General features: G+C 37.8%; 1 protein-coding gene across 1 annotated transcript in view; it reads left to right on the forward strand.

The window, feature by feature from the left end:
* ANKS1B (ankyrin repeat and sterile alpha motif domain containing 1B) overlaps window positions 1-25596 on the forward strand; it is a 449659-nt gene that overhangs the window by 225162 nt on the left and 198901 nt on the right. The window contains exon 14 of the mRNA XM_054199351.1: window positions 1197-1269. Coding sequence (XP_054055326.1) covers window positions 1197-1269 — 73 coding nt within the window. The remainder of the gene's footprint in view (window positions 1-1196; window positions 1270-25596) is intronic.

The raw sequence follows: 25596 nt of genomic DNA on the forward strand, positions 1-25596 counted from the left end.
CTTTAAAATAACTGCTATGGGGAGATATATGTATCTAGAGAGTGACATTTTATTTCAGAAAGCACACAGAGATTGTTTGTGTGATTGATTATTTTTATAGAAAAAGATTTCCAGCTCATCTAAATGTCTGATTTGGTAGGGCATCTGAAGGTAATTTTTGTTGTGAAGGAGATACTTTCTCAGTGGAAACTTACTTAGGATCAGGTTTTGATCTTAATAACTTGGATACATTGTTACAAAATCCTGAAACTAATCAGGTCCGAGTTTTCCTTTTAGGGGAACATCAAGGTTTGATTGTTCTGATTGTTCTTAAGAGGAAGAAAAATGTAGTTTATAAAAAAAAAAAAAAAAAGGTACGAAGTCTAAATCTGCAGATTCTGACGTAGTTCCCAGGTTTTCTCCTGTCACTAGTGACTAATACATAGTTTTTAGAAAGGAGACAGTTTTCCTAATAGTCCTATTATTAAGCTCAGTAAAACCTGGTTCTCTGTGTCTGCCTTCTTAGACATCAGCCTTTTGATTCACTTTTTGTTTCGTCCTGTTCCTTTGGAAAATAAAATAGGTATAATAGTTTTTAAATAGCAAGTTCAATGTAATTTGGAAATGTGCAAATGAGTTTTGGGATCAATGTAGTGCTGTTTTACAAACAGTATCGTTCTGTGGTTTCATACCTATTCAGTGGCCTTGGGGCAGGTGGAAAAAAAGGAGCTAGGAAATTCTCTGGAAATCATAATTGAGCAATTGCTTTATTACTTGATAACACACAAAACAATATTCTTATGCATTAATATTATTGCTTGAATAGACCTTAAATGACATGAGCCTATAAAATTAAAATCCATTCTGTCATATGCTTTAATATATGCATTTTTCTCCTTAGTATTTATATATTGAAATATGATAAAGTAGTTTCAAAGAACGAGATATACCTATACGATGAGTCATTAGTATGAGAAGAACTGTACTGTAGAAAAAGAAATACTAGTCTGAAGCTTTAGTTTTTGCTAGTGTAGAAATGTTGCAAAATAAAAATCAAATTGGAGAAATTAAGTGTCTACCTTTGATTTTTGCATTTTGCAATCGTGATTGTTGTTTTCCTAATGAGAGTACTAATGCCATAAATTTATGCATGAAAACTACAATAAAATAAAAAAGATAGGGCCAATCAATTGTTTTCACTGTTCTGTCTTTTGTAGATTGATAAAATCATGAGTTCAATAGATGCCGGAATTAATACTGGACTGGGGGAGATGAATGATCACACTAAAAGTAAGTAAAAACAACTAACTGTTGTTTAATTTTGATTTAACTCTCTATAGGGAAACTGTGGATAAGATATTGCTAAGTAACCCACTGTGTTGAAATCATTTGTAGGTATTTGAATAACCATGAACAGAATCAATGTTGTTTACTGTTAGAGATGCATCAGGCCCAGTGTCCTGGAGCTGTTACTTTAAATAGCATATCGGAGTCATTAAGGTTGTTTTGAAATCTTACCAGAAAAAAAATTCCATTACTGTCTTCATGCTGAAGCCTTTCTACTAGAGGGATATTTTCCAATCTTTTTCAGCCGAGTTTTTGTTTGGAATGATGGGACCCTGAGTATATATAATCCAATAGCTGCTGACACTTTTTAAAGCATCGTATTATCTAATGCTGCTTCGAGCAAATATTTGGCACAGGGCTGAAAATGTTGCTGACAGCCAGTGACTGGTGCTAGCAATGATGGGAAAATTTGCAAACCTTCCCCACCACGGTGAATTCTAAGAACTCTACGTCATGACTAGTCTGTCTGTTGTCATGTCAGCATAAACCTGCGCAACTGTGCTGATAAGAGTTGTGAAAGTATTTTGCTATGTCTTTTTCCTATCTCATGGGAAGAAAACTGACTTGTATGTCTGAAGAATTTGGTCTTGAGGCAAAGCTATGTTAACTCACCTGTACTGGTACGTCCCTGCTAGCAATTGCATACAATTACTTGGGTTTATGTATTAGGCAGGAGACTATATACCTTATCGCTTAAATTTTTTTTTTTTTAAAGTATTTTAACAACCGTCCATTTCATGGAGGATTATATCTGTATAAGACAAAACCGTGTTTTATCAATTAAATAAAGTTGACGTAACAGCAGCTGGACAGTGAGAAGGGAATCTAGGAAAAAGAGAAAATAACTGGTTTGAATACAAATATAATTGCAGATAAAGCAAGAAGATTCAGATTATTTTTTTCTAAAAGAGTAAGGGGCAATATCATGAAAAGCGCTAGGCATGTTGTCCTGGCAGGCTGTTTTTTGTTTCTGAAACTTGCAGTTTTGCAAGGGAGAATTATTCTTAAGGAAACTCTACATTAGTAGATAGTTGATAATTTCTGATGATATTAGGATTTGCTGCTTATTATTTTTTATCATGGTAGTACACAGGCACCAAGTGTAAAATCAGGCTACCGTTAAGAAGTTGCACAGCAAGTAAGAGCTATGAAAAAGAAACAAAAGCAACAGTATGCATATGCAAATTTGCATAACTTGGTGATGTGTAAGTACTACTCTACCCCTTCCTATGACTGACCACTGTTTTTCTTTTCCTTCTTTTTTCTTTTAAGATCAGAAAATATCTCACAGCTCTTGTCATTTTGTGTCTACTGCATGCATTATTTTTCTTGGCATTCGAATGTGGCATTTGGTTCTTCAGCTCTTTCAGTTGGCAGGAGATCTACTCTTTTCTTCGCTGCTTCTTTTCCCAGAGGGGACTCCGAGTCCCAACTTTTTTTCTATTTGGTGTGCAGCTTCCTGCAAACCAACATTCTTTCTTGTCTATCAGCTCCTTAATGGTTTTTAGCTAGTTTATGAACGATAATCTGATTTTGCTCTTAATGAAGAATGAAGCTATGTACTCTTAATCAAAATACAGCAACTTTTCTTTAAATTTAATTAATTTCGCTGTACATGCAGACTGCAATAAAGGCATTTCTTTCTGCTATAGAGCTGTCTATATTTTTCATTCCACTTTTCATTCCTTTATGCTTTTTCCAGGTCCAGTCAAACACAGTTTAGGCAGCAAAGCAAAGGGATCTATTATAATATGAAATGCATCAAAGGCATTATATCAAACATGATATATGTCAAGTATATTCTTATTTATTAACAAAATAACAGGGTTATCTAGCAGAAAATTAGGAGTCTGTTTCTCACAGTTAGCAGACTGGAGTAACCAATCAAGTGGAGCCTTATTACAGTGGTATTTATATATTTAACAACAGAATTTACTGGTCTTTTACTTAAGATTTTAGCTTGTGTTAATTGCCATTTATTAACTACAAGAAGGCAATATACGGGGTTTTTTTGCTGATAATACAACCCAAGAGATTTTTTTGATGGGTCTTTGGCCCCAGTGAAGGGGTTGCTTTGAACTTTTCTGCAGCAAATCAACGTTTTTATGTGTGTGCTTCTTCTATATAAGCTCTTATAATTCATTGGCAAGCAGTGTCTCAGGTGCCTTAGTGTTCCTCAGAGGTGCCTCGTATAGCCCCTGTCTAATTACTTACAGAAGCTGGCACTGTCTGGATCCCTATGTGTTTAGTTAGAGTTTTATCTGCCCAAGCATTGGCAGTACTGAGGACATAAATTCCTTCTCAGAACTTCTCTTTCACCTTCTCTCTTCTCCTTCCTGGCTCTGTACTAGGCATAACACAGCCAAATACAAAGATCTGGCCTATGCTTAAGAATAAAAATTTAGTAGTATGGTATCAGGTAATATCATTTTGAAATACTTCATCAGTTCATATATAAATATATGAGTTTTGTTAGTTTTACTTGAATATATGTGTAAAAAGATTATCCAGTAGAGATTAAAAATAATGTATTTAATGTACATAGAGATTTCTCTTAGTGTTGAACTGAAAGCATCTAGATTATTGAGCACTATATTCAGGAAACCTCACTTTTCTTGTCTAATAACTTTTTAGCAAATGGTAAAATTTCTGATAATACTGAATAGCAAATGTACCTTGATATGGAATCCTTCGTTTTAATGTTTACTTAGTTCCGTCCTTCATATTATACTTCAGTTTTTTCATGAACTCTTAGTAAAAACAAAACCATATTCAATATAAGCACAAGTATTCCTAATCTACCAGGCATGAAGAGCTTTTTATACTATATAGTATCTCATTCTCCGTAAAAAACATTTGAGAGGAAATATGCCATACACTGATAATTCAATAGCTATATTTAAAATTAGACAATGATGACATCTTGTGATTAAATCCTTGAATGGATTTACAGGAACTTTAGCCCATATTTTCCTACTGGTGAAATCTGGAAAGACTTCTTTTAGGTCTCCAGGGGAATCTGTTAAGAAGCAATTAGAGGAGCAGTGAAAGGAGGGAATCAAAACTGTCTGAGTATGGTCATGAGGACTTCATCCACAGCATGCATTCAGAAATAAAAAAATTGAATCAGAGCTTTCAGTTTCACAGCAGTACAGGGTACTGGAGGAGTAAACTTGAAACTACAGAGAGGAAGATGGCTGCTGATGTCCTCTGAGGGCAAGTAGCGTTCAACATCTGACTAGCTTAGCACTAAAATCCAAAGGAGGAGTGCTGACCAGGGAGCAGGTAAGAACTACTCTCAGTGATAACAGACAAAAAATACACCATCCCAAGGAATACAAAGCCTCTATTACCAAGAGGAAATAAAAGGTGGTGCTTGCTAGCAACCTTCTACTCAAGGTGATGTGGAGAGAGACACCTGCACCACCTGGCGCTTTCATTATGGCTTGTGTGTTTCATCACAAGAGTCCAAATTTGCCAAGTTGCAAAGGGTTCTACCAATGACTAGCACGTGATAAAGAATACTAGTGATACTGCCAAGAATGATCCTAAGCAAATCAAAAGCCCTTATAAGGCTCTGTTGTGATGGATAAAGAGGATGATGATTCATGAGATATTATGGTCTCTCCTCTCGTGTCCAAGTCAAGCATCAGTCAGATACACCCTAAATGTAACTCCATTGCTTCTATGCTGAGAGAAGACAACTTTATATTAAAAACCGTGTGGCAAGGACAAAAATCTTCATTTTAAATAATGCGAATTGGACATAGGTCTAACCCCTGAGAAAGACAGGATTATTTAAAACAGGATTAAAGAAGTGGCGAGACAGAGTGATGGGTCAATTTGCCAGGCATCTTAGCTGTTTGTATACTAATGGTGGAAGAAAGAGGAACAGAGAAGAATTAATGAGGAATAGACTTAATTGAATAGACTTAATTGAAGATTCTGACAAAGTTGACATTGTAGAGAATTTATCATATATATTACACTAGTCCAGTCATGTAGAGGATATAACTTCTTCAGTAAGAAGGGGAAAAAGAAGAAGAGAGGAAATGTTGGCTTGTATTTCAAAAATATGGTTGTTGCTTTGAGATCTCAAAAATAGGATGTTAGAGCTGTTAAATATCTGTTGGTATCCATGAAAGCAGAAAAGAACATGTTTGTTATTGGTATGTATCCAAAGCCATTGGACTTGATAGAATGGAAGATTTTAGTTACCACAGCACTTGGAAAAGAAATTACATTGACGGACTGGCCAGGAAAAAAAAAGTCTCAAGAAGGTAGATGTCAATAAATTCAGAGAATTTAGTTTAAAAAATATCTAGCATGCAAGTTAAAAAATCTGTGGGTTCTTCAACAGAACACTACTAAAACCCATAGTACATGCTTCACCAATGTGAAGAAAATAAAGTGTAAAAGACCAGTAAATTGTCATCTTTTCTTTCACCTTAGACATAATGAGGAAAATGTCTCTATTTACTAAGCATGGTAGAATAACACACACATGTACAGGCAAGTAAGAAGTGCCAAAGCACTCAGTGAGATGCAAATAGCAAGAGAAATGAAAATTTAATATAACACAATTATTAGTACATTAATAGGGAGAAGAACAAAGAAATCTTTGGCACCTAAAAGAGGTACTACAGGAAAAGAAAAGCTGCTCATAGTAGGTGCAGAGAAGACAAAAATGTGCAATGACTTTTTATCACACATGTTTACTGAAAAGGTCATCGGTGAGCATATGACATGCACAGCTAATCCTAGGGCTAGAACCTCAATTGTAGATACGGAAAGAACAAGTTATATAGATTAGGTATCTTCAAATTGATTTAATGAACTTCATTTTGTGTCTAAAAGAGAATGATGTAGAGCTTATCTTTAAAAGGGGAAAGAAAGGAGAATGTGGGGAGTTCTTTTCAATTCATAGGAAAGTCGCTGAACAGATAAACTACTTAAAGTAGCTAGAAAATAGCAAAGAAATAAGTAAGAGACAACATGGATGTTCCAAGAGCAAACCTATTAAAGCAATCTAATTCCTGCTAGGAGCAGATACCAGATTTTGTAGGTAAGGAAAGAGCAGTGGATGGAATGCAGTTAAGGTTTTGACATTGTCTTATGTCTTTTTCTTGTAAGCAAATTAAGGAAACATGAGCTTGATGAAAATAATGGTAGGTCAGACAGCTGAATCTTATTCTTAATGTCTAAATTCAGACTTCCATAGTATAGACTGCATTGAGTACATCTGAGTCACTAATACCAAGTTAGATAAGCAGGCATTTCTTCGGTGTCGTTCATCATATCTGAATGTCTGAAGCATGGCAAATGGCGCTGGAAGTATTGATAAAGGGAGCTAGAGGAGCTCCTCAGATGTAGCTGTCTAAAACTAGCTAAAACTCCCCCTCTTCTCCCCAGGACAAAATTATAAAGGCAATATAGTGAAGCATTCAAACAGATTAGGGAGATTATAACCTCTGTTACATTCAGCAGCATTTTATAGACTTCTGGATATTTGGCAGAATTAAAAAAATAATGGTTGCAGTATAAACGACCTTGGATTGAATCCGTTGAATGGATTAGGTCACTGGTTTAAATCACTGTGAGTCTATTTTAAGCATAGAAGCATAGAATGGTTCAGGTTGGAAGGGATCTTAAAGATCATCTAGTTCCAACCCTCCTGCCATGGGCAGGGACACCTCCCGCTAGACCAGGTTGCTCAAAGCCCCATCCAGCCTGGCCTTGAACACTTCCAGGGACGGTGCATCCACAACTTCCCTGGGAACCTGTTCCAGTGTCTTCACCACCCTCAAAGTACAGAATTTCTTCCTGATATCTACCCTCTTTCAGTCTGAAGCCATTACCTCATGTCCTACCACTACACTCCCTGATAAAGAGTCCCTGCCCATCCTTCCTGTAGGCCCCCTTTAGGTACTGGAAGGCCGCTATAAGGTCTCCCCGGAGCCTTCTCTTCTCCAGGCTGAACAACCCCAACTCTCTCAGCCTGTCTGCATAGGAGAGGTGCTCCAGCCCTCTGATCATCTTTGTGGCCTTCCGCTGGACCCACTCCAACATGTCCATGTCCTTCCTGTGCTGAGGACTCCAGAGCTGGACGCAGTACTCCAGGTGGGGTCTCATGAGAGCAGAGTAGAGGGGGAGAATCACCTCCCTCCACCTGCTGGCCACGCTTCTTTTGATGCAGCCCAGGATGCGGTTGGCTTTCTGGGCTGCAAGTGCACATTGCCTGCTCACGCTGAGCTTCTTGTCCACCAGCACCCCCAAGTCCTTCTTCTCAGGGCTGCTCTCAAGCCATTCTCTGCCCAACCTGTATTTGTAATGATGTAAATATTTTGTAATGATTCTGTGATGATTGTAATAACATGATTTAGATGGAACCTGTCTACAAGGTAGAGTTTAATAAATGGAACAGCTGTCTCTTTTTTGGCATAGTAGATACTTACACTGATTAGTAACATACATTTTGTAAAAGACTTAGAAAAGCTAATATGTTTAAATATCAACCATCTGCACTTCTCTGGTAAAAAGAAGAAACGCTTAAATTTCATATTTTCTTTTCCTAATTATAAACAATTTTTTTCTACAATAAAAAAGTCTTTCAAGGCACGCATAGCAGAATTTCTGTGTTAGTTGGAGCCGAGTAGCTGTTCAGAGATATGTGATTCAGAGTTTACTTACACTTGCAAGTCACTTGAAAGGGAATAATCAAGAAATAATCTACTTCATAGAGACATTTTTTTTTTAACATGGGTAACGGGTATCATATCATCATCATGATTAAAGCAAGAATTGTTTCAAGTCAGAGCAATTAAAATAATGACAAGGAAAATAATTGTTGAATATCATTCCATATCAAAATAATCTATCACTGAATCATAGAATACCAGGTTGGAAGGGATGTCAAAGATCATCTGGTCCAACCTTTCTTGGCAAAAGCACACTCTAGACAAGATGGCCCTGTCCAGCTGAAACTTAAAAGTGTTCAGTGTTGGGGAAGCCGTCACTTCACTGGGGCGTTTATTCCAATGGCTGATTATTCTCTTTGTGAAAAATTTTCCTTTTGTGTCCAATCAGAATCTCTCCTGGAGTAACTTGTACCCATTATCTCTCGGCTTTTCCATTTGACTCCTTGTGAAAAGGGAGTGTCCATCTTCTTTGTAGCCCGCCTTTAAATACTGGAACGTGGTGATAAGGTCTCCCCTAAGCCTTCTTTTCTCAAGGCTGAACAAATGCAGTTCTCTCAGCCTTTCTTCATACGGCAGGCTTCCCAGTCCTTTGATCATCTTTGTGGCCCTTCTCTGTACTGTCTCCAGTCTGTCCACATCTTTTTTGTATAGCGGGGACCAAAACTGAACACAGTATTCCAGGTGTAGCCTGACAAGCACTGAGTAGAGTGGAGTAATGGCTTCTTTATCTCTGCTGGTGATGCCCTTGTTGATGCAACCCAGAACTGTGTTGGCTTTCTTTGCCACAGAAGCACACTGTTCACTCACATTGAACTTGTTGTCTACCAGGACCCCCAGGTCCCTTTCCACAGAGCTGCTCCCCAGCCACGTAGATCTCAGCCTGTGCTGCACTCCTGGATTACGTTTTCCCAGGTGCAAGACCTTACACTTGTCCTTGTTGAACTTCATAAGGTTCTTGTGAGCCCAGTCTTCCAGCCTATCCAGGTCTTCCTGCAGGGTGGCTGTCCCTTCCAAAGTGTCCAGTTCCCCACTCTGTTTGGCGTCACCAGAAACCTTCATTAGAGTATGCTTGGTCCCATCATCCAGATCACTTATGGAGATATTAAACAGTGTTGGGCCCAATGTTTATCCCTGCGGAATCCCACTTGTGACAGGTTGCCAGTTTGAAAAGGAGATAATTACCACCACCCTCTGTGTACGGCTGGTCAGCCAGTTCCCCACCCACTGCACAGACCACTTGTCCAGATTATAACGCGTCAGTTTCTCTAGGAGGAGGCTGTGGGGAGCCGTATCAAAAGCCTTGGAGAAAGCCAGATAGACAATGTCCACTGCTCACCCCATCAACCAAGTAGCTTGCTTTGTTGTAGAAGGCGATCAGGTTTGTCAAGCATGATTTGCCTTTAGTGAATCTATGCTGGCTTTTCCCAATCACATGCTTCATTTGACTTGTAATATCCCCCAGGAGGATTCATTCCATAACTTTTCTGGGGAAGTTATGTAAGGGATTGAAGGGACTGAAGTAAGATTGATGGGCCTATAATTTCCTGGATCCTCCTTTAAGCCCTTCTTGTAGATGGGGTTGACATTAGATTTCTTCCAGTTTTCTGGGACGTCCCCCAATCTCCATGACTTCTCAAAGATTATGGAGAGCGGCCTCACAACGACATCAGCCAGCTCTTAACACCCTTTGGTGGATATTGCAAGGGCCCATCAATTTGTAGGGGTCGAGCTCCTTTAATAGTTCACATACCAACTCTTCTTTCACTGACGGTGGTTCTGTCTTCAACCTGGATTTTTATTCCCAAGGCCTGAGGCCCAACAGTGCTGGTAAAGACAGAGGTGAAGAAAGTGTTGAGAACCTCTGCCTATTCTGCGTTGCTGGTGACTAATTCACCTCTCCTGTTTAACAGTGGGCCAATATTTTCCTTCTGTTTCTGGTTGTTGTTTACGTACCTAAAGAACCCTTTCTTGAAGTTCTTGACATCTCTGGACAATTTCAATTCAAGCGGAGCTTTTGCTTTTCTAACCGCATGTCTGCATGCCCTGGCCCTTGTAGTTCTCAATGGGTATTCATCCACTTTTTCAGCTCTGGTACGCTTCTCTCTTGGTTTTGAGCAAACTCCAAAGTGTGCAGTTAAACCAAGGGGGTCCCTTGCTCTACCTACTTCCCTTACCTTTAAAGGGGATGAACTGGTTTTGTGCTTCCAGGAGAACATTCTTGAAAAACTCCTAGCGCTTGCTACCTCCTTTATCCTCCGTGGAAGCTTCGCACAGAATCCCTCCCAATTGAGCTCTGAGCAAGCTGAATTTTACTCTTCTAAAATCTAAAACCTTTGTCTTGGTACTAACCTACTGATCTACAATCGGTTTAGGACTGTGCTGGGCTTTTGAGAGAACCACTTCTGACAAATATGTTCTAGCACATGGACGGTTATTTACAATTTTATAATTCTGCTAATCATTAATTCTTTTTTGGATGCTATCCATAAATGCACTGTCCAGTTGCTGTGTGCATACAAGTGCATAGTGAGAATTTCTTTGGTCAGCTGAGCATGTACGTATTCTTGAGTGCCTTCACTGTTCCACCTAGAGGAATACAGGGTACAATTTCCTGAGGTATGCTTCAGTTTCTTGAACTGCATTTTTGACTTGGAATGTAGTACACTGGCAAGCCTTTTTCTTAAAGCTCAAATAAGGAAATTTCTTACTACATTTAGCAAATTTCGTTCTTACAAAGTTTATTTATTGCCCTTTTGTGAGAATAGTGCCTTTCCCTATGCTTGGCAATAATCCTAGCATCACATTCAGCATCTATGTCTTAATATCAATATCAAGGCTCCAGACTCTGCTCACTGAGTCTACCTGAGTGAGTGCCTTTCAAAGATTAATGCTACTTATTACTAGAAGAGCTATATGCAAGAGAATTATACCATATTAAAAAAAAAATCTCTTTCAAGGGAGCTAGCAAATCTTCGGAAATATTTACGTTAGCAGTATGTATTATCATGTCTACAACTTCAGAGAGACCCATGAATTGTCCCTTCTACAGCAACTTTGAAACCAGGACTCTGGAACACTGACAGCTGTGCCTGAGTTGACTTCACATGAGCTATATCTCATTTGAAAGTAGCAGAGCTACAGTGGGTTTTGCTGTATTCAGAATAAACTCTACAACTCCATTTACATCAAGCTTTTCCACAAACAAGACTTTATTGCTTCTGGATGCATCCACTACATATGCATGTTTCTATGTCATGTGGTACATATTTAATGCCAGATGGACAGTAGGTCATGGCACACTGTGTTAGAATACATTTTGTAGTATACTTTCTCTGATCTTTCATATTAGGATGAAAGTTGTAGGCGATCATCATACAAAAGTTATTTTCTTTGTTTATTTTGGCTTCTCTACTGGTATGACCAAGGCTCTTGTTATCAATGACTCCTTCACAGTGTGGGGAAAATTGCAAGAAATTTAACTCTCCAGATTTGCAAGGGACATGAGTTTGAGCACAAAGATTGGGAAAGTAAAACAGATATAATTTCAGCAGACTAGGAAAAGATGGAATCAGGTGGGGCCACAGCCAGAAAAGCTCAATGAGAGAAGTAGGAGTTCATGTTATGCCCTGTTCAGATATAACATGTAAAGGAAATTATGCAGACCTTTGACAGCCAGAGGCTACATGCTCAGCTCCTCTATTTCTTCCATCTGTTCCACTGCCACTACTCAGACATGAAGCCTTCATCTTCCCTAGTATGATTATGCCTATAAAAGCTAAAATTTCATTCAGAAGTCAAACTTTCTTTTAACAAATGAAGCCTTGTTAGGCTGGCCCTTTTCTGTTTCCTGCCATATGGTTGCAGTTTTGGCAAAGTGGTCTTCCTCCAAAACTGTTAATATCCTCCCTCTCCAAAGGCAGAAAACAGATAAAATATAAGTACTTAATTAAGGCAGAATTTTAATTAGGTATGTGTAGGCATGTTGGCATAAGGCAGTTTTCACAGTGGTAAGTTATATACTTGAAAGTATATATTTTAATTGTAATTTAGCGTCTGGTTTGCAGCAGTTACTTCCCCCTTTTTACATCTCCGTGTGGTTAAACGGAGCACTTTGAGATTTGATTCATAGACTTTAATAAAAATGAGCTGTGTACCCTCTCACAAAGTGGGAGACCTCTTAAGCTTATAGTTTCGAACCCACAGCTCTCATTTTGCAATAGCCAACCACAACAGCCAGACTGTAAAATAAGGATACCATCACTTCCCTCCCAACTCCCACCTTCCCATTGAAGCTGATATGCTGTGCAGAAAGACCAAAATACCTGTAGCATCATAAAGAGGAAAAAAAGAAAAGGCAGGGGGAATCTGACTCTGTAGCTGATAGGAGAGGGACCCGGTGAGAGGAGACAGCTCCAGCAGCTGGTCTCTGCTCCCAGTGCTGTTTGATGCCTCCTCAATAGGAAATGCATATGCAGTTTGAAATTTTTAGACTGTAAGTCTATGAACTCTTTACCATCGGTTCTAGGACTGCAGTGTAGGGAACACAGCCACACATTCGGGTTTGATTCTGCACTTCCTTGTATATTATTAACAACTGCAAAGTGAACATGGACTTTTAAGCTGCATTCTCAGAACTGCTGGGGAGAATTTGCATGACTAAAGTCAATATGAGATGTTCTGGAAAGCAAAGGTGATTCTTGTTTCAGGCAAAACTATTTTCAGTCACTCACGTTCTCTTATGCATGTCACTGTCACACTCAATACCCAAAAGCACCAAGGTGTCCCTGCATTTGTGGCCAAGTTGCTTGTCCGTGGTCATTTGTGACATGGAAGGCTGACTATTGCATTCTCATTGCATCTCTTGGGTTCCTTTTGATTAGTAATAGCAAACTGGGTTTTGAATAGATCTTTAGGAATTAACAGTTGCTATGGTATGGCCATTTTGATCCAAAATTTTGTTTACTTCAGTGGTGCTCATTGTTTTTGCTTCCTTATTTCGGATATTTTAGGGCTAAAGTCTGTCTTCCTTTTGGCATAACAGGTAGATGAATATCACATGCAGTGTGCTGTAATGTTGTTACTGCCCTCCTGCGTAGTGTAGGGTCTTCTGCCAATAAATCATCTGTGCTGTTGTTTTATCAGAGCACGCTCCTCCTTGTCTTGACAGAAACACATTCCTTATTGTTTTACCGCTGCCAGCTGTGTCCTTGGTTATCAATACAGACCGTACCTTTAACCCTTTGTAGCACTGTTTCTTCTGATACTTTCACACATGTATTTATATTCATGCAATATTCATACCAATCTTCATATTTCTTTTACAAATCTCTGCATTTTGAGTTATTTTAATAGTAATTTAAGTATATGTAATTGACTAGATTATAAAATAGTGGAGAACAGAAGCCATATAGATGTAAACTACGGAGAAGAAACACTTTGGGCATTTATTTACTGAGAACATGATAGTCATAATGCATTGCATGCCACAGAACTTGCCCAAAGATCATATAAATTCTACAGAAGAAATCACAAATAATTGGATTAATGTTTTGTTGACTTCTACATTGTAAAAGCCTAAACAAGAGATAAAGATGCATCGTTTTTAATGATCCATTGAGTCCCAAAACAAACTTTACAGAAGACTAGGCAAACTGCAGGATAATTGTAAAGCTTTTAGCTATGTTTTATAATAAACGCAATGGGAGTTGGATGCAAAAAGCTGCAAGCATTTATTTTATTTTCTGTTATTCATGTGGTCCTATTATATGGGAAATTTTACCCTGTAGTGTCATAAATGTAATATTCAGCTATATGCTCTTCATACACCAATTAATCAGAACCTGGTACAAATGAAGACACAAGCTAAACTGAAAATAAAGTAAATATGTAATTAATCAGACCATATTTGCCCATGTAGTCTCTAACTCTGGTGCATTTTCTTTTTACATTTCTACTCTCCTGTAAGTACCTATCAACATATGCCTTTTATCTCTGTCCATGCTTTTCTTGTTCAATATTAGGCTTCTTTTTCCAAAACTGTTGGTGAAGCAATTCAATCATTATATTCACAGACTTGACTAAATGATTTCTGGCATATGTCTTCTAGAAGGAATAGAGAAGATTGACAGCAAACAGAGAAACTTAAGAAAATGGAACTATAATATTATAAGTATTAACATTCATCAGTGAGTAAATGTATAGCCTAATTCTTGTCAGTTTTGTATGTAGTCTACTTGTGACCATCAGATCTTGTCATGCTAAATTTAGATACTCTGCAATACGATTGCATGAGCAAAGGAATCTTCTACAAATTCTCTTTTAATTGGAAGATTAACATGTAATTTTGACTGACTTAATATACTGAGACTTTTCAGAGGTGATGTCACATCAGATGTAAAGTTCTAGTGAAATAGGATAGGAGATTCAAACCCCGTTCTGGCACTGATATTTTCTTCTTTGGAAAAAATTTAATCCTTGGCAGTCTGGTCAGTTGTATTGTTATTTCTGAGTAACCGAACTGTATTTTTTTCTCAGAGAACTAATGCAAAAGATGTGTTCTTCCTTGGAGAGCATATAGTAAAATGTTTGTCAGACCTAAAGATACTTTTTGTTTATTTTGTAGAAAGACTTAATCTCAGAAAGAGGAGTAATGCATACTGAATCCCTACCATCTCTTCTTTCATTTAGTTATTAACCTGATATTGGATCCTTATATTATACTGTTAAATTCCATTAGAATAGAAATCTATATGACTATAGACACGAACAATTTAAGTGCAGTTTGAATATACTACTCAAATCTATGAAAATTCAAGTGGTGTACTTAAGACTGTTCTTAGAGGCTTGTTTCAGTATTTTTAAAATACTCTCCCATTAAAAAAATTCCCTTTAGAAGGAGGGAGAGTTATTGAGTTATAAAGAAGACATGTATGTTAATAAGTACATATGGCATGAGGTAAACCTATACCGTATTCATAAACACCCATAACATTTGGTTTGAGACAGAGTGCAGAATGGTATGAATACACAGAATGCAAAACTCAGAAAACGATTTTCATTGATTTCCAAGGGTGTGAAGCTCAGAAATATTAACAACTAATAGTAAAATGCAAAGTGTAGTAGTATGATGTTTAAGCATGTTTGGGGACAATGCTAAGAACTGTATACATTACTGTATTACTGAGGAAATCGCTCTTAAGTGAGCAAAAGTTATTCTCCCTTTAAAAGTCGTCTATGGCGTAGACTTACAAAAATTGCACTAATGCAAACAAAACCAGTCAGATCTCGAATTAATTGGTTGTGAAAGCTGATTAAAAATAATATTACTCACATTACCTCCTGGATTCTATTTGGTAGTAAATTGGTCTCTAACTCTTAAGAGGATTTGAAAACATTTCTGAGGATGATAATGTTAATGCTGCAATCTCCTCTTCCTGGTCAATTCTCTCCTCTGTCAGAGCTATCCCTGAAGTCACTGAGATGTACATATCATATCTTTTTGCACCATAGGGTTGAATATTGCTGAGCTATGCCCATCTAGATAGGAGATAAAAGGATCAACAAAGCCAGATTGCAGACTTCGGAACTTGAAAAAACGGATTAAAACATTTTTTCAAAGTTATTTCCAGTAGGACTGAGGTCTTGCCTGTTTCTCCACTGAACCATGACAGTCCAGGGGGAGCACTAGTAATCTATGTCATCTCCACAAGGACGGTTTGGCTGGATTTCACAAAGTTAATGCCAGAGTGTTTGTTGGTGTGCCTAAAAGTGACAAACTAATGGTGTCCTCATTCTATAGTGCCCTCATAATCATCCTACTGTAATCCCAAAGGTTAAGAAATATTTTTTTCAAGCCATGATAAATGACATGAAAGTAACAATAAGATTACTTGAGAGTTTTAGAAGTCAGTTGCTTAGGTTCAGCTTTTTCCTTGCCGTTTAATCTGAACCTTGAAACTCTGTAATCATTTACACCCATGTATGTTAATAGTTAGTTCAATTGGTGACACTAAATTGAACAGCATTTATTCCTTAAAGCAGAATCAAGTTCAATACTAGGTTAAAAAAGTATGCAGAATAGGAATTAGCACCTCAGTGGAGTTACAGTAACTGATGAAAAATGAGGCTTTCACAACCTGTGGCCAGGAAATACTTTAAAGAGAACAGAATATTCCTAACTTCTAAAATAGACTGTATTAAAACCATAAAGTGATTACTAAGGGCAAATCTCTAAAACTTTGTTCTTGATGTACCACATCTTTGCTGGTCTTCTGTATGAAATGATATGGGTAGTACTCTTACAAATATGTCAGGGTTAGAGATGTCGGTAAGTGAGACTGTGATGAAATTTATCTGTCATAAATTATATATAGAGATCTAAGTCTACTAAAAATGAATTAATAACGGTTTCTTGAAAGTTCAGTTGATTCACTCATGTTTCCTTCTTAATCTAGTACTCTTTAGATTTAAGTAGATGTGATCCTTGGAAGCTCACATTTCTAGTAATCACAAGAACATCACATGCTAGTTAAAAATCTTTGGCTTATTATAGAATTTGCAGCACACAGAATTGTTTCCATTTTTAGTTCCACCTACAGAAAATGAAGTAATTTAGAATATTGAACTAACTAAAGTGTATTCATTTGCATTCTAACCCAGACTGTTAACCTGAGTTCATGATTGTAACACTAGGATCATTATTTTCTTGTTTCATTGCCCTATATTCAGGAAGATATTGTATTTGAATGCCTTCAGATCCTTCAAAAATTATTTGCTATTTACTACTTACCACCCCTACTTCATAACCCATGATACCAGGAACTTCCCAAAACTGTTTTTCTACTTTTATCCACTGCTACCTTTAGCTTTTTATTTTAGGTTATTGCGTTATTACAAATCTGAGATGGATGAGGTTAAATGAGTGATTGCTAATATGAATTTGCATTAAATGCTAATAATAGCATTTAGTGTAAAGTTGTGAATTGTTCTGGTATCTATTTCTAAAGTATATTTACTATTCATGACTTTGTACATAAGTTTAGATAAATATTTTTTGTGAACTGTGCAATTTGACTGTTTTTCTATTTATGGGATATGATGGACCATCTCAGTTACTTATAACTACTTCTGTTTTCTGGTAAGCTATTTAAAATGCTTTATAGAGCATAATTCCAAAGAATAAATTATATTGTCAGTACACAAATCCCCCTATTTGCATATGAATATGGCATTCATATAGAGACCAGCCATTCTTCTCAAATTTATGCAAGCAAAAATCTGTGTTCATGGAAGTTTTCAAACAGCAAATAGCAAGGAATGTAATTAAGCAGCTCTAGACCAGAATTTAAGAGAATAACTGTAGGTGTTGGTTTTGGTTATTAAACCAGCTCTAGTTTTGATCTTGTTTGTGGTACAGGAAATAATCAGTAAGATGTTACAAAACATTAGTGAAACCAGTCTGACGAGTACATTTTCAGCTAACCTGTACCTGTAGGACCACTCGAGCTCTTGCTGAGATCCATTAGCCTTGACAAAGGAATGATGGAAGGAATGATGCCTGGAGTACAGTTTATTAAACTTGCCTGGAAAGTTGCATTTCTATCGTTCCAATTTCTAAAACAAAAAGCCATGCAGGACTAAGTAAAAAGCCATGAGAGGTGTTTGCACTGCCTGTAGACATCAACACAGATTCCTGAAACAGGATCCCAGGCTCCATCTGTGGGTAGGGAAGGCCAGTTCAGAGTTCCTTCTCTAGAAGAGGGGGAGTCAAACAGTCGGCATGAGGGAGATCACAGAGAGGATGAACAGGGTTTATATAACCTCATCCATATGCAAACAGTCCGGTGAGTTGCCAGAGCTGTGCCAGCATGCCACCCACTCAAGTAACGTCTTTATTATTCATTGAAAGATGCTGCAGTTTTCTTTTGGTGTTGCAGAGCCTGTGTTAGCAGCGAACAAACATTACAGAAGGTGGTTAATAGAGAGTTTTTATGTAACAAAGCAAGTTCCTATTGAGAACCTGACTTTTTGTTAGGGAACAGAGATGACCAGTTGTTCCCTAATGGCAGTGAGCTGTACCCTCACACAGGGGGGTCCAGTGGGCAGAGCCAGGTACTGGTAAGAGGCTCCATCTGCCATAGACAGGCCCCTGAGAGGTGACTTAAGTCCAATGTCCGTTGAGGGAGACCAGCCAGGAGCAAAAGGAGATTGGGTTAGAGACAGAAATGGAGACAAAGCTGTAACAAGGGTTCATAGTCCATGAAGGAGTCAGGGCTGAAGATCAGACTGGAAAAAAGCCCCTGTGTATGTCTGAGGGGTCCATCCAGGAGACAAACTACCTGCAGTGTAGGTCCAGCATCCATCCATTAGGTAGGACCAGAAGCAGGACCCGGAGACTGGCACTGCTGTGGCATTGCTGGGGCAGGGACTGATGGCCCCAGGCTGAACTGAAATGGGGTCCTGGGCCATGGACAGGGTGGGGGGAGGCCTGAGAAGATGTTGGGGATGGACACCAAGACTCCATTGGTGCCCTCAGGGCCCTGACACCTCTGGTTTTTACTCATTATTATGATTTTTGTCTTATCATATTAGTGAAATGTGGTAAATTGTGTCTGATTGATTTATATATTATTATTTTCTGAGATTTTGAGTATTCTAAGAAAAAAATAGGTAAGGGGTAGTTCAGTGTTATTCTTTAGTAAAGAGCTTCAAGTTAAGTTTGCTCCCATTTAAACATATTTTGTCCAGTACAGATTTAGAGTATCATCTTTACAATTAGCTGGTGGTAAATGTTGAAGAGCTAATGCATGTAGCAGATGTTGTCCTGTATCTAATCTATAAAACTGGTGAAGTTAAGTTAGAATTACTTCAAATACCTAAATCCAACCTAGTCTCAACTCTAGACAAATCTCAGGGGATAATTTAATCTCAGATCAGTAATTTAATTTTTAAATGAATATTTTTACTTGTTCTAAAAGGCTTGAAAGGGGAAGTGGGAGAAAAAAAATAAGTAAAAGGAAAGAGGTAGATGTAAAACAACAGATTGTTGTAGCTGCAGATGAAGGATGACAAAAGAGCAAATGATCGTAACTTACAAAGAGAATAAGTAGAAGTAAGATAAAAGTAAAGGAATTATAAAATGAAGCTAGAAAGAACAGGAAGGAGAGAAGGGAATTCGCCTGATCGGTTCAAAGGAGGAGATCACTCTAAAATATGGTGCATCAGGGGCAAGGGAGCCTCTGAGCCCAACTAGGCAAAAGAAAACAGAAGACAAAGTGCTACACTGTCTCAGGTGGAATCTGATTTGAAAAATACCTCCAGGAGAAAACCTTAACATTACATCTTGTAATCTTTCAAGATTCGTAATTTCAAAGATATGACAGTTTACTGCAGTGTCAGTACAGGTCTCTTGTTTCCACAGCTCTCCACAGGACCTCGCAGCAGTTACCAAATCTATGAAATTATGGCTGCCATTTATTCCATGGCTGTATTTAACTTCTTGAGATATCTCCGTGGAGTGTATTCTGCCAAACCTTTTTTGAACAGTTTCTTCAAATATATCTCTGTTAACCGTTCTGCTTGTTTGGTAGTCCAGTGCTGCTTAGCTCAGAGCTGTACAAAGATTTGCTCAAATTTGAAATTACATAAATTTGTTTTTATGGTGCCAGGAATTATAGCATAAAGGGTTGGGCTTGCATTGTATTTTTAGCAAGACTATGTATTATACATTTATATATATACAGTTAGTATTGTAGTTTTTCATGGTAGTCTAAAACCTTCACTGAACTAAACAAAATATTTTGATTGGTCATGGTGTCATGTAAATTTTCAAGTTTCTTTTTCCTGCTAGACAAAACCAGTGAAAATGATTACTCATAGGTGGTAAGTGTAGTGTTACTATTATCCTGTAAAAGTTCCTCAGGCAAGCACAGAAATTGCTCTAAGAAACTAACTCCTTTTTTTCAGAAAACGTTATTGAAGCCAGAATAAGGATGTACATTTACATGTTGGATGTGAATACGATTCCTGAAAAAATGACAGGCAACTGAAAGCACTTTGTCCTGCCAAAGGAATTTGTATTAGATAGAATAATTTCATAGTGTAGTGGGGATCCACTGAGATTTGGCTTCAGATCACCTGCTTACCACTGCCTTCAGCAGTAGGAGCTCCTTCAGTGCTCATGAAGAGGGGGAAAAAGCAGCTAAATTCTAATTGCATCTTAACTGTATCTTTACAGAGTGCAATACAAGGTTACAGTAACCTATTACCCTTGTGGTGGCATCCAAAAGGCAAAGAATCACATTCCCTCCATCTCCTCCATTTCCCATTGAACAGAGTTACAGAGGGAGGGTGGAAGATGAATCCAGCTCTGCCTGCAATCCTCTTTCTCCCAGCATGTTTAATCAACCACCAAAATGTCTACTTTTCCTCCAAAATTAGATAAAACTATGGCACAAAAATCCATGAAGGACTATTAAGCATAATGACATTTCTCTTTCAGAAAGGCTTTGATCTGCAAATTGCTGGAAACTGGGAGAGTGCTAGGAAAGGATCACTGCATGTCCGTCTTATTCTTATGCTCTTCTGTAGGCATCTAGTAGTAGCCACTGTGAATGAAGCTGGTGAATGGCTGAAGCTAGATGAAGCTGTGGTGTGATCCAATGCAGTCAATCCTGTGGTCTCACAGTGAAACATCCATCTGTTCTTAACTAATTCTTGCAATTCAGCAGGTTGCATCTTGTATTTCTGTTCTGTGGGCGAAAGATTTAAATCTGACTGAAGTCATGGCTATTACGATGCTATATAATACGGTGTGATTTTCCTGTTTTCTTTAGAAATAAATTATCCCCCCAAACTTATTCATTTAAAATACAAAATAAGAATATAGAAAGACTAACTGCATCTCAGTCTTGCTGTATGATGATACATGTTACCATATACCATGTATATATTGCTCAGCATCATAGTAATGACAGTCTTCAATAGAACAAGGTGGCCTGAGTCCTAGTCCAGTGGCCATGCTCTAGAAAATAGATCTTTTAATTTTCCAATAAGTTCTGTCCCTCACTCACCGACCAGCATGGGTTCTGAAGGAGACTAAATCGAAGTTGCCAAAGCAATCAACTGAACATGAAAAATATCCTAACTTTGAAGTGTCTGTAATAAATATACGTTTCATGATGGAGTGGAGTACTTCAACTGAGCTGTTCCTTATAATACATCAACAGTCAGAAACACGAACTCATAGAAAGGCCGTTGGGGTTCACAAAGTACAGTTGACAAATCATCTGTCAAGTAAAATGAATTGTCTTTGTTGACTTTGTAGTTATAGTTATTATAGATACAGTTATTGTACTTACATAGTGGTAATGTAGAGTTATAATAAATATTGGTATAAAAATCAGAGAATAACTGTGAGGATGATTTTGCTAGTCAATGAGGGTTGTTCCATTAGCTTGCATTAGCTGTGGTCTGAGAATTATTTTTGTGCATTCTGAGCCACACATAAGCAATAGAAAGTAACCTTTAGATTATAAATACTAGATAGTGTTATTTAAAATCAAGCTGTTTCTATTGATTTTGTTTTGTTTCTGTATATGCCATGAAAAATGTCTTTAAAAGTACTTTCAGGAAAATATTCAGCATCACCAAGCACGATCATCCGAAGTGGCATCATCATCCAAAGAGCTAGGCTGCTGACAGAAGTTACATATTTTATGTATAGCATCCAGGTTTTTCAGAGTTTTATGAATAAGATCATTTAAAATCTAAGAGTTTTGAGTAGCCTAATAACATAACTGAAATCCTTAAGATTAAAGCAGAACCTTGCATACACTTCTTGGAACCTGCTGTACTTCTCCCATAATAAACTTTAATTATATTGGTCTGCTGGATGTTAGGCATAGTTTTTTCTCATACAGCATCCTGTTCCTAGCTATTCTTATCTCCTCTCCAGGAATACATGTCGTTAGATTAGTTCATTGACTAGAACACCCAGTTACGCTAACTCTGCTTTCGCACAAGTGCTGTCGCAATGTCGAGAAATAACTTTTTTATCCAGCTGAAATCATAAATACAAGTGGGAAAATGATACCCCATTTAGTGTTGGAAAAGACTGAAAGCTTAAATTAAAGAAAAAAATTTACAGTACTTACTCTAGCATCAATTTCTTCTCCACCTCTGCTAAACTGGCTGCCAGCTTAGTTAAAACATTCATCCTTTCATATGGTGGTATAGTCTCCACTCAGAAATGTCTTGGTCAGTAGCTACTAAAATTCTCCAGGTTTTGATTCCTTAACACCACAAGTGTTTAGCAATATTCGACAGCTATCAACCTACCAAAGAATATGTTTTCTAATAATCTATTCATGATGACTGGGGGGACGCCTCCTCTACAAATAATCACTGCATTTCTTTCTTTTCCTCATTTGAAAAATAAAGAAAGAGAAATAAAGAAAGAAAAATCCACATTGTTAACAGTACAGACAATAAAATAGAGGAGACCTTAAATTATTTTGTATTTAGACTAAATCTGCCTCACACCATGTTTGAAATCATGTGCTGTCTGATATCACAGATTCAGTCAATTTCAAACCCCACAATAAAGATATTCTGAGTCTCATTGGGAACGAGACGTCTTGTAGAAATTACCGTATAGCGTACCAGATGGTATCTTTCTTGCAGACATCACTTCAATGTGCTTCTTCTATTGCCTTGGAGAAGAAAGAACTAAGTATTGCTATCCCTGTGAGAGACTTATGCATCAGTTTTCCGATTCAGGAATAGGTACATCTTTTTTGATTGTGGTATCACAGAAGGATTAGCATGGGATTTATGTTCTTTGAAATCATAGGGAAGCACAGTAGCATGTAAATGTGTTGCAGGTGAGACCATCTTGTACAGTCTGCATGACATTTTTCAATATCTGGACCAGCTTTAGGCATAGGCAAAGTAGGCGCTGCCTGCAGCAGCACACTGGTGGGGCTGGCACTGAATCATAGACTAGGAAAATGAAGAGATAGCCTTCTAGCCTCAAAGAAATAGCACCTGCTCCAGGTTCCACTTGCACTGGCTCGGAAAAACATTCCAAGCAGCCCCCCCTGAGATAAGTCTCCTGGACTTGCAAAGAACAAGGAGATCTAGAGAGCTGCAAGTTCCCATAATGAAAGACTTCACCCTAATCCCCACAATCCTGGCTCTGCTCTGTGCCTGCCTTTGCCTTGCTACTACCTTTGGCGGAAGAAGGAGGGAAAAAAAGTCTTGCAGATAAAAGGATACTTTAGCAATGAGACAATAATCAGGGATGAGGACAAGGCAGCAAGCTGACTGTGTTTCTCCTTATTTTCTTTCCCGTTGCTGCAGAATCTTATATTGTTTTGGTGGGCTCAAACGTAGTTATACTGGCAGGGGTCAGAGTTGGAGGAGAGTGTGCAGTGGGACCAGCAGTACTATAATCATCCAGTGCTGGGGCAATGGAGGTAGACACAGTACCAACAGCTACATGAGGAAATGTGTCTGGGGAGCCGCTCAAAAACTGAATTTTGCCTACACTGTTGCTAGGCATTGAGCCAAGCACTTCTCATCGCTGGCAGCCTAACTTCCATGCTGTTTATAGTAAGGTAAGGAAGAAGCAGTTTGACCATGAAAACTGGTATATTGATTACTGGCTGTGCCTTATTGTGGGCAGAAGATTTTTTTTGGTGGGGGACACCAGATGTGGAGACATTTATGTCTATGTGTGTATGGGAAATACAGGAGTTAATCATGCATAATCCTTTCAAAGAGTGGGATTATGCTTCACTACGTGTCTTTCCAATATAATTTTTTCTGCTTATGGGGGAAAGAAGGCAAAGTCAGGAGCCCTTTTCAAATGAATTCATGATTTCTCAGTCAAATAACAAAAAAATTCAGCAAGGATTTAATTCTCATCTTGCATAAGATAATTTTGTTGTTAATTTCTTCTTTGAAGAGATTGCCCAGCCTTTCAAATTTGCTTACCCGAGGGAAGTCCACTATATTTCAACTCAACATAGCCTACCCTCCTTCTTACAACCTTGCAACTGGCTGGGCACAACCCTGAAGGGATTATGCTCCGTCTATGTACAAAGATATTGATTCACAGTAGAAGAAACTCTGGAAAACAGGGAAGATTTACAGACAGGCATGAACAAATGCACTCGTATCTCACGAGACCTAGATTCCTTTTAGTTTGGTATATCTGCTTTCTCTGAGAAAAAATAAATTGTCCATTAATCTGTTTGAAGTACGTTTAGCTATTTGTGCACGCTGTACTCTTACCAAAACCACGTGCTCTATATTGCATATATTCACATGCTATTGTTATTTAAACACTTGAGAAAACTCCTAAAAGTTTCTTCAGCAATTACAGATCTACCAGCACCTGATAAGCCTTCAGTACTTTTTTGAGAGACCTAACAAACCATTCATGCTTCATGTAGTAGTGTATCAAATCAGTAGGAAGACCTGGAGTCATGTAAGATCTCATAACAGACCTGTCTTAGGCAACTTTCCAACCTCGTGAAAGATCTTCTATGGCTCAACTAAAATTATTCTACAAAACCATTATGAACTTCTGTTGGCATGAGAAGTTCCACAAATCCAAGCAGCAATATTAGAGTGACGGGTCATCCAGGTTTAGTCCAAGGACTACTCAGGTTGGAGTGGAAACTCTTATGGTGTTGTTAATTTTAAATATCCAGCTAAGTTTAGAGTCTGTTCTGCGATGGCTCGGGGACCTTCTGCATGTCAGTTGCAGAGACTTTGTATTATAATGTGTCGGTCAGACTGTAGGTTTGGATTTCTATGAGAGAGTTCTCTGCCATGGTATCATCAATCTCAAATGATGCCCTTGACAGATATCTATAATTTCCTTATGACTGAAATTAAGTTCCTCCTTAGAGATGACCATTGTTTGAGATTCACAGTGGATAAAAAAAAACAAAGAGAAGTAATTAATGTTCTTAATAAATGAAGTTCTGTTGGACCGGATTCTTCTTAGGATTGTACCCTGAATATACCCATTTTCTGCCTTTTTTGCTAAATCCTTTGATCCTGTTATGAGAAGCAAAAGTTTAGTAAATATTTCTCTCAGAACAAAGGTGTAAAATATTTCCATCTTGAGAGAAACTGTCTCAAAAATGGAACATTGATGGAAAATACATCATGAGGTATTTGGTTTCTTGTGCAGAAAATGAACTTTGCTTTCATTTTAAATTCATCTCTTTTTATTAATTTTTTCCATTTATATTTGATAAAATATACATCCTCTCCAGAAATCATGCGAATTTTATACGTCTGCCAGCTATCATTCACATTTTTGTAAGAAAAGGATATAAACTTAGAATTTTATTTAGTAAAAATATTCTTTTAATTCTTCATTTGAAATGGTGACCTTTTCAAGTTGAATTATATGTTGGCATGAAGGTTTTCTTGTGTCTCATAATATTTTACGGTTGAAGAAATCATGCAGATAATCTAATTACTTTGACTAAAATTGTTGTGCCGTTTATGTCTTTTGCTGTACTACAGGAAAGAAACTGTGAAATGTATTCAT

The sequence above is a fragment of the Rissa tridactyla genome, chromosome 1 (genome assembly GCF_028500815.1).
Source record: "Rissa tridactyla isolate bRisTri1 chromosome 1, bRisTri1.patW.cur.20221130, whole genome shotgun sequence".
Taxonomy (NCBI): Eukaryota; Metazoa; Chordata; class Aves; order Charadriiformes; family Laridae; genus Rissa; species Rissa tridactyla.